Source organism: Nannospalax galili, unplaced genomic scaffold, assembly GCF_000622305.1.
Source record: "Nannospalax galili isolate Female #2095 unplaced genomic scaffold, S.galili_v1.0 scaffold567, whole genome shotgun sequence".
Lineage (NCBI taxonomy): Eukaryota > Metazoa > Chordata > Mammalia > Rodentia > Spalacidae > Nannospalax > Nannospalax galili.
In genome coordinates this window covers 592,285-602,397 of record NW_008357638.1, presented here as the reverse complement: position 1 = coordinate 602,397, position 10,113 = coordinate 592,285, and the positions used below count along the sequence as shown (strand labels likewise).

General features: G+C 43.7%; 1 protein-coding gene across 1 annotated transcript in view; it reads right to left on the bottom strand.

Annotated features, from left to right (window-relative positions):
• Nucleotides 1-900: 900 nt before the first annotated feature.
• Nucleotides 901-10,113, bottom strand: part of Alpk2 (alpha kinase 2) — a 127,252-nt gene continuing 118,039 nt past the window's right edge. Inside the window, exon 12 of the mRNA XM_008855362.2 lies at nucleotides 901-1,629. Coding sequence (XP_008853584.1) covers nucleotides 1,395-1,629 — 235 coding nt within the window. The 3' untranslated portion in view covers nucleotides 901-1,394. The remainder of the gene's footprint in view (nucleotides 1,630-10,113) is intronic.

Genomic DNA, 10,113 nt, shown 5'->3' with positions numbered 1-10,113 from the left:
TGTTTTCCAGTATTAAGATTGAACCCAAGGCCTTATACTAGTCACTCAACCACTGAGTCGTATCTCCAGCCCTTCTTAAATCTATTTTACCTTCTTTTTTTGAGACAGAGTTTAAGTTGTTCATGCTGGCCTTGAACTTTCTATCCTCCTGCTTTAGTCTCTTCAGTAGCTGGGTTATGGGTCTATGCTACCAGGCCTAGCTGAGAATAGTATTTTGAAACTGAAAAAGCCAAAGGTTCCTACTGAAGGCCAACTTCCCCTCCGAGAGAGGGTTGCACACACTTCCACCTACATTGCTTCTGCCCTTCCCAGAATGTCATAGGGAAGGATGCCTAACCTGAAGGAGACCCATGTGGGGTCTGCCAATGCAGAGCCTAAGAGGGCAGGATCCATGAGAACTGGGACACCCAGCCTAGGACTAGCACCTTGGGAGACCACATTTAAAATGCACTTATTTGTATTTTATGTGTATGAGTGTTTTGCCTGCATGTATATATGTGTACTGTGTGTATGCAATGCCTGCAAATACCAGAAGAAAGCACTGGGTCCCCTGGAACTGCAGTTACAGGCAGTTATGAGCTACCATGTGAGTGCTGGGAACCAAATCTGGGTCCTTTGCAAGAGCAGCAAACGCCCTTTATTGCTGAGCCATCTCTCCATCCCCAGGAGAACACATTTCGGAACAAAGTACAAAGTAATCAAACCTCAGTTGTAAGAATGGGAGAAAACATAGATGAAGATGTCGTGTGTGCCAGTAAACATATTAGGAAATTTCTAAATTAAAAAATCTAGGAGGAATGTGAAATAAAGCATAAATTCTAACAAACAAGCATCTATGATGACATGTACCATACACTTTTTCCTTAAATGTGAATTTAATGAAACTGAACATTGTGACTGGCTGAGTAAATAATGCTGGGAGGTGACTTCACGCTTCAGAAGCCACTTCAAGCAACAATAGCAAACGTGACACTCATGCAACAACTTGACATTCATGATTTCTGTTCACACTGAGAATGGAAATGTCCAGAAACCCTGAGGTGAGGCGTGGGAGTGGGAAGGGCTTTGACAGTGACCAGACCCCAGGCATCATCAAGTTCTTGACAACAAACCACATGCAAATACACAAATGGACACACAACATGAGGTGGGTAGAAAGGCTAAGTGTGGACTATCTTTGAGGCTGACAAAAAAACTCATGAATCTCTCCACAACTGGTCACAAAGTCCCATTCTAAAGTCATTTCAGCAGACAGCAAGTGACAACATGGAAGCCTCAGGGCCCAGAGGGTTGGGAGGAAGGGCTGTCACACACTGTGCAGACTGTGGGTTCTTGTTCCTTGTGTATCTGCAGATGTCTGCTCACAGGCCCTGGGGCTAGCTGGCAGTTGCTGGTTACTTAGGGATGAGATGCTGGGCTTTCTTTTCTGCTGGGATCCCAGACTCCAGCGTCTTCACAGGTGTGGGGTTTGCTTGAACTCTGCCTTTCCCGATGCCTGGCTTCTTTGGCTTCTGGCTGTTGTTTTGAAGCGATTTTAGCCCCAGCATTTTACAATACTTGTTACACTGGTGAAGTGCTTTAAACTGATCAATGAAGGTCATGGAACAGTTGCCCTTAAATCCTTTATACCTATAAATGGGGGTGAAAGAAAACAATTTTTAAAAATAAGACATCTTACCAGCTTCAAAAGAAACATTTGAAAGGAGAAACTAATGGTGCATGGAAAATACATTTATTTCTATTTTTAGGTAAGAACAGTCACATGGTTGATAATTAATGAGGGGAAAAATCCTCAAAGATTGTGGAATTCAATACAGACAAAGATCCACTGGCAGGCACTGTAACCCAAGGCCTCTGCCCCTTTCTCTCTCAGCCATAATAATGAGAGCTGGACTGTTTTGATAAGAATTATATGTCTTAGTTACTTGAAAGCCACCTGTTATGGTTTGAAATAGAAAAGCCCTCACCACTTATGTTTGGAAGGTTTGGTCCCCATCTGGTGGCACTATTTTGGGAGATTCTGGAAACTTTGGGAGGTGGTGCCTAGCTGGAGGAAGGTGTGTGTGTGGGCGGTCCTTGGGCATATGTTATCTCTGCCTACTTCCTGTCTCATTCTCTGCTTCCTGGTCTGCTGTGATGTGAACAGCCTCTGCCCCACAATCCAACTGCCATGATCTGAGTGGCCCTGTCTTGCTGTTCCCATCATGTTGGATGGAACCCTCTGGAACTGTGAGCCAAAATAAACCCCTTCCTCTTTTCAGTTGCTTCTGAAGAGAATTTTGTCACAGTGACATGAAGAATAACAAATATACTACTCCATCCCACTTAGAGTTTCTGAATAAAGAACTCTAGAACTTTGGCACTGGAAGAAATTATTTAGTGTAGATCTTTTAATTTGTAGTTGAAGGAATTCATGCTGAGAGGTGGAAGTGGCCCAAGGGAACAAAGCCAGGCAATAAAAAAGCAAGTTGAAGGCAGCTCTCGGACCCTTCCTCATGGGACAGAGCTCTCTTCCATAACATCCCACCTGTCCTCAAGAGGAGAGGAGCCTGGGATTTTGTCTTTAACTGTCTTTAAGAGTAACCATCTGACTCCTTGTTCTGGAGGAGTCTTAGGGGCTGTTACTTTGGGCTGGCCCAATTAGGATTTGACCTATCAGTGACTATGGTTTCCCATGCCAATCCTGGAAGGGTAGTGCACTCCTCGAATGTCACATGCACAGGCTCCCATGTTTCTGTCTACCTGCAGATGAACAATATTCATCAAGAAAGCTGGTTGCAGGGCTGGAGACATAGCTCAGTGGTGGGCTACTTGCCTAGCATGCATGAACCCCCATATTCAATCTCTAATACTGCCAGAAAAAAAAGGAAACTATTCACTTGAGGTTGACTTGACATACTTTGTGGTAGGAAGACGGTTCAGTTGGTAAAGTGCCTACCATACAAGCTTGAGGACATAAGTTTAGATACCCAGAACTTATGTAAAAAGCCAGGTGTGACAGTGCACATCTGTAATTCTAGTGCTGGTGGAGGGTGGAGAGACAGTTGGATCCCTAGAGCTTTCTGGCCAGCCAGTCTATCTAATCAGGGAGTGTTGGTTCACTGAGAGACTCTGTCTCCAAAAATAAGATGGAGAATGATAGAAGAGGACATCTGACATCAATTTCTGGCCTCTATTCACAGGCACATACACACACACACACACACACACACACACACACACACACACACACAAATACACACATACACTATACATACACACAAAGAAGGAGGGAGGGAAAGTTGGTCAATGTCAAAGGCTCAGGACGCCTGAGCTTCTGGCAGAATTTATAAGGGTAGCACACTATTGATACTATAATTTTGTACCTAGGAAAATGATCCTGAGGATTTTCCATTCAGCCACCCAAACCCCCAAATTCCATGTGCTGACTCCAGTCACATCTCCTTACAAAGCATGGAAGAGCCAAGAAGAGTGCACGCACCACTCAGAAATTCCCCCTCACCTGGCATCCCTCTAAGATGTCCCAGTGATCTCCCTCCTCACATGAGCTCATTTGATTGTGAAAGGAATTTATCTCCATTTACATATCCATGATTAAAACCTTGGGAGCAGCATGTACAACTACCTACACAGTCCTCCTTGCATCTATTCCTGCCCCATCAATGCATCTGTGCTGCCACAAGAATGACCTCTACAAAAGGTGAATGTTATGACTTGGACATGAAGTACTCCTCCAAAAGCTGGTTCACAGCTGGTGGGGCTATTTTGGAAAGTTCTGGAAACTTTAAAGAAGTTTGGGATCTAGCTAGATGAAGTAGGTCAGGGGGTAGGTCCTTGGACATTTCTTCTCTCTAGACCTTTCCTGTCCTTTCCTCTAGTTCAGTACATTACAAGATGAAGAAGCTCTACTGTACACTCCTACCACCATCATGTTCTGGCCAAGCAGCCATGGACTGAACACTCCAAAACTGTGAGCCAAAACAACTCTTTTCTCTCTTGTTTTGGGCAGGTATTTTAGCACATCGCTAAGAAAATAACTAGTGCAGTAAGTCATCCAGTCCCCTGCTCAAAATGTCATTGTTGCTAACATAAACACAATATTCCTTATCCTGCCTCCAATCTTGCTACTGGCTATGTCTCTAGCCTCCTAACTTCTTACCCTTAGCAAAGATGATACTTGCACCTTCTAAGAGTCTACTCAGACTAATGCCCTGCCTCCCTTTTCGTCCTCAGTCCTGCTCACCTTCTGTCCTCAGCTTCTTTTACTCCTAGGGAGTCTTTCTTGACCTCTCCAGTCAAGCTACATACTCCATGCAGGCTCTCTAGATGCAGCACTTCCTAACACATGCACACACAGTGTGACACTGTAAGCGAAAGACTTAGTCTCTCAATATGCCATAACCTCTGCAAGGACAGAGCAGAGGTCAGCACATTCCTCACCAATGTGCCCCCGTACCTAGCTGCTGAAAGACAGTACATAGAGGATGGTGAAAAAAAGCCCGAGGTGATTTTCATTTTTGTGGTTGAGAACATTTGTTTCAATGCTCTCTTCTTGTGTTGCCCTGGGTCAATGCTGAGTCCTTGAAAACAAAGACATAGAGGAAGGAACAACTTTCCTCCCTCCCTTCTCCATACAGTACCTAGTCAAGCACTGTACTAGAGGCAATAGATGCAGCACAGACAAGCAGGGCAGTGAACCTATAGAGATATTGTTCACGGAAGAAGATGTCTGATCATCATGGATGCAGGTATAGTACTCACTGCCGACTTAGTATGCCTGGATGCTGAGCCTCTGTAAGCATCTGTCAGTTTTCTCAGTGCCCATATGGGAAGACTAGTAATAGCTACCCCATAGGGTTGTGGATGGGATGAAATGAAAAAGTGAGTGTAATCCACTTAGCCACACAATACAGGACACTTAATAAAGAGTCAACGCACATGGGCCATGTATTGGTATACTTATCACTGTTACAGCTGGTGTAACTGATAGGGTTCTCCTATAGAAGGAATATTGAAGGGGCTGGAGAGACAGCTTGGCAATTACAAGCACTGGCTGCTCTTGTAGAGGACCCAGGTTTGGTTCCCAGCACCCACATGGCAGCTAACAACTGTCTGCAACTCCAGTTTCAGGGGATCTGATGCCCTCTTCTGACTTCCGTGGGCATTGTACGACACGTCCCAGCACCCACATGGCAGCTAACAATCATTCTAACTCCAGTTCCAGGAGATCTGACACCCTCTTCTGAACTCCTCACGACATGGGTGCACTTACATGTCATACATGCAGACAATACACTTATACACATAAAATAAAAATAATAAATAAATAATATTTAAAAAAGAAGGAACATGAAGCAGAGATTGGAAGATAGGGGTTTTTCAAGCAAAGGACAAAAAGAGGGTATGCCTAGAATACAGGGCTATTGACCCAGGGCCCAGTGCAAAATTAAAAGATGTGCAAAATTTATTAAGAATTTCAAGACAAAAACAGCAGATGAACCTAAACACAGCACATTTCTGAATGTGTACATGTGGACTGCACACCTACAACACTAGCTCTGCTGTGTGTGAGTGTTTGGGGCCATTTCTGACTAATAAGACCAAATGCAAAAGGAAGTGTATAACACTGGCATGATGCCGACGCTGTAGCTGACATGACTCAGTAAACTGGGCATCTTCTCTTTGCCAGTAGAAACCATAAATGTCAGCATGCCTGGAACAAATGGGCTGTGGGACTCTGCTATTTTCCCTAGTGACCAGGGAAAGCTCACCAGGTTTTAAGCTCTTGAGGGTGTGAAAGCTTTCCTTGCCATCTGAAGCTACAGTGTGGGCCTGTAGCTCCATCCTGTCTGCAATTCCAGCTTGCTCCCTCCTCTCCCTACCTCCAAGAATCCATTTCCTTATGAAAAGAGACTTCGTTTCCAAATGACAAGTATACGTGCTAAAAAAAAGTCAACCCAAGACAGCAACTGAATGCAGCAGGGTAGGGAAAATTCTACTGCTAAGCAAGTCAGTTTTACACATCTATCTTCTGCAGAAGACTCCAGAAAAGGTCAAATGCCAGCCTGTGTGCTTCTTGGCTGAGCACTTGCTGGGGGGACCCAGTGCTAGCTGCACCTATGTGTGCCACATCCCAACTGCTGCTGGGGAAGGTCTCCACTGCCTCACATCAATTTCTGATCATCTCAGGCAAACTTGGACAGGGGCAACATCCTGCTAAGGCACCTAGGAGCAAGCCCCGGTCATCGGTGTCAGGCCTATCTTGAGGCCCTTTGTATATCTCATCTCTGGAGAGAAAAATAACTCCTATGATGACTTCCCAGAAGGGTCACTGCTCCCTTCTAAGCACTTCCTTGTGGTATATGTTCATACTGGACAACAAACAAGACCTTATGTAAGAACTTCCACCTCTGCAATGAAAAAAAACAAAAGCAAACAAACAAAGCAGTTTGCCCAGAGGAGCATGTCTTCTTGGTAGCCCTTAGAGCCTGATCTCGTCTATGAATCCAGTTACTTCCTTTCCTCTGCTTCTCCCTTTGCTTAGATCCTCCTAGAAAGCCAGAGGCAGGCATCAGAGACTAGAGTTTGCTAGTTCACACACTGGCATAGTGAGGGCACCTTGCACAGTCAAGGATGCCTTTCTCAACCCCCAGGACCTGCAAGTCCAGCCTGGAGGGCGGACTCTTTGGAGCCTCCTGTACCCTTTCCACAGCATGAGAAAGAATCCTTCTACCCTGGTTCCTGCGTCTTCCTGGGGACCAGATCTATTTTTTGGCATTAAGATTGTGTGTACACATCTTCTATCCACAGGCATGATCTTTCTCAAGACACTGCTTTATGCTCAGGATTCCTGTCCAGAGGACCCTTTTTAGTATGAATGTTCAAAGAACAAATGAATGGATACCAGCCCCATCATTAGGGCTGCTTAATCTTAGTCCAGGTGGAGTCATATTTCTGAATTTCTCTTTCTCTGGTTTTCTTTTATAACAACAGAGCATTATCTGGCTCATGATTCTGGTGGCTAAAGAATTCAAATATGACATTGACATCTTAGTGAGAGCCCCTGGCTACACTAAAATATAGTAGGGCATTAGAAAGATAAATGGTCAAGTACTGAAGGGGCCAAGTATGTGGTGTGGCCTTATAATGACTTCCACATGGTCTCCATGAGACCAGCATTAATCCCTTCCTATTGCTTTCCCTATGATCTAACTTCCTTCCACTAGGCCCAACCTCTTAACAATTCTACCACTTGACACCGGAGACCAAGCTTTGAGCACATGAACCTCAAGGAGACACACCCAAACCAGAGCACAATCTATTGTTGGGCTATGAATTGGACTAGGGCAATACTGAACTTCCCCTTCCATACCTTTTCCAGATATAGACATTATTTTTTTAACCACCCAGCATCTACAGAATTAAAACTCTTTCTCATCTCTTAATTTGGTCTCTGTCTCAACTAGGATACTGGGCCTCTGCCTTGACTTGTTCTCTTAAACTGGCAGCCAATGCCATGAAGTGGTCTGTGCCTGACGAGGAAAATAATGCAATATACTTATGTTTCTAAAGCAATTAACCATAGATTTATTCAAAGGATATGAGTCTAACTTAACCAGCTGTCATCTACCCAAGCAATGGAAAACAGTTCTCCTGCTTATGATCCATTTACAATCTACACACACCATCTGCTGCCCTCAGGATCAGTAGAGACCACAGATTAGAACTTTCATCACCTCTCCAATAGGAGAAACTCACCATTAGTTTTCTGGTTGGATAAACTTACAGAGTTGAGTAGTAACCCAGATGTCATGTCCTCAGAAGCCCAGAGTGTGGGTATTGCTTGGAAATAATGCTACTGCAGATATAATGGCTTAGGATGAGGAGTAGAGTGGGCCCTTGATTCAACATTACCAGTATTCATATATGAAGAAGAAAAAAGTCACAACATACAAGGAGAATGCCATATGATACATGAGGCAGAGTTGGAGTGATACATCTACAAACCAGAGAACATCGAGGATTGCAGAAGCTAGAGAACAGGCACGGAACAGACTCCAGAGAATCAGCCTTGCTATGATGGCTAATCTCAACTGCCAACTTGGTAATAACTAGAATCACCTGGGAGATGGGTCTATGGGCATGCCTGTGGGGGATTATCTTGACTAGGTTAATTGAGGTGGAAAGACCCACCCACTGTAGGTGGCACCATCCTCTGAGCAGAAATCATAGACTGTATAAAAAGGAGACTGTGGCTAATCACAAGTATTCATCTCTTTCTGCCTCCTGACTATGGATGTAATATGATTTAATTCTTCAAGTTCCCACTGCCTTGACTTCCCCACCATGATGGACTGTATCCTTGAACTGTGAGCCAAAACGAGCCCTTTCTCCCTTGAGTTGCTTTTGTCAGAGAATTTCATCACAGCAACAGAAAAAGAAACCAGGACATCTGATGACACCACAGGCTTCCAACCTCCCAAACTGGGAGACCAGAAATCCCTATTATTTTACACACCTACATTTATGGTAATTTGTCACAGTAGACCTAAGAACCCACTACAATGGAGCAAAGAACTTTGAGACTTCTTTTTATATATTTTCATTTTTAGAAATTTTAACTTTGCTGAATTTTACTCTATTATATTTAACCTCTAATTAGCATAATTTCCTAGACCATCACTTTATATTAACTAGCCAGAATACAGATTATAGGGAGCATCATTCAATGGATCTTTTCCAAATATTGTTCCTCTTGAATGGGAGTGACACATAGGAAGCAAAAGAATCTTGTTAAAATGCTGATGTGGATCCAGTATGTTTGGGTGGGGTCTGACGTTCTGCATTACTAACAAGTTTTAAGTAATCCAAACCACGCAAAGTTTTCAGTAATCTCAAATCATGCCCAACTGACTTTGGAAATGTCTTTATGTTTAAATTGAGACCAAAGGTTCTTGAAGCCTGTATCCAACAGCACAAAAAACTCACACTGTGTTGTTCCACATGGGAAGGGCCTAGAAAGCTGTTCCCACAGTCCTGCCCTCACTCAACAAAAATGTGACACTCACTGTATGTTAGAAACCATGTGAGGCTGATTTCTTGCTTCAAAGGAATTCCTCTCTCCTCTCAGCCTGATAAGGGATGACACAGACTTGCAGGCTCACACAAATAGTTCCAGGTGACAGCACGGCCAATCTCCTCTGAGAGTGTTTACTTATAGCTTCCCTGTGCAAGGTATTGCTCCCAAATATACCCGGAGAGAGGGACAGATAGAGCAAAGCTACAGAAACTTTCAGATCTGGCTGTGCTAAAGAGTGGTTCTTAGATGGCTTACACAAAGGATTATTTAAAGAACACTGGATGAGACAAAAAAAAACCTATAGAGAAGTTTCCCCACATGTTGATAACCCCTTTAGAAGCAATCCACACCATTTTTATAGCAGTTGCAGTTCTATATCTTTTTGAAGAAAATGTTTACTAGTAGGAATGGCTAAAGGGCAAGGAATTCAATTTGAGGATGCTGGTAAGGAATCAAAACAAGGTCTTTGGTGTGTGTGTGTGTGTGTGTGTGTGTGTGTGTGTGTGTTAGTTTAGATTTAGAATATCCTCCCAAAGACCCATGTATTAAAATTAAACGCTTGGCCTCCAGGGTGGTGGAACCTTTAGTAGGTGGGGCCCAGTGAGAGGCAGTTATGTCATTGGTGGTGTGCCTTTGAACTGGCTATTGGGACTCTACTCTTTCCTGTCTTTCTTGGCTCTCAGATGCCATAAGGTTTTGTATCTTCCTGTGCCACACTTTCCCACCATGATGCACTGCCTCATCATAGGCCCAAATAGGTCCAAAAGCAGTGAGGGCATCAACTGAAATTATGAGTCAAAATAAGCATTTCTTCTTCTTCTTCTTCTTTTTTTTTTTTTTTTTTTTTTTTGTGCTTTTTTGAAACAGGTCCCTTTGTAGCCCCAGCTTTCCTGGACCTTACTAGCCCAGGCTGGCCGCGAATTCACAAAGATCCCCCTGCCTCTGCCTCCCAAGTACTGGGATTAAAGGTGTGCATCACCACGCCTGGCTAGCTTTTCTTCTTTTTAAGGTAATAAACTCAGATATTTTGTCAT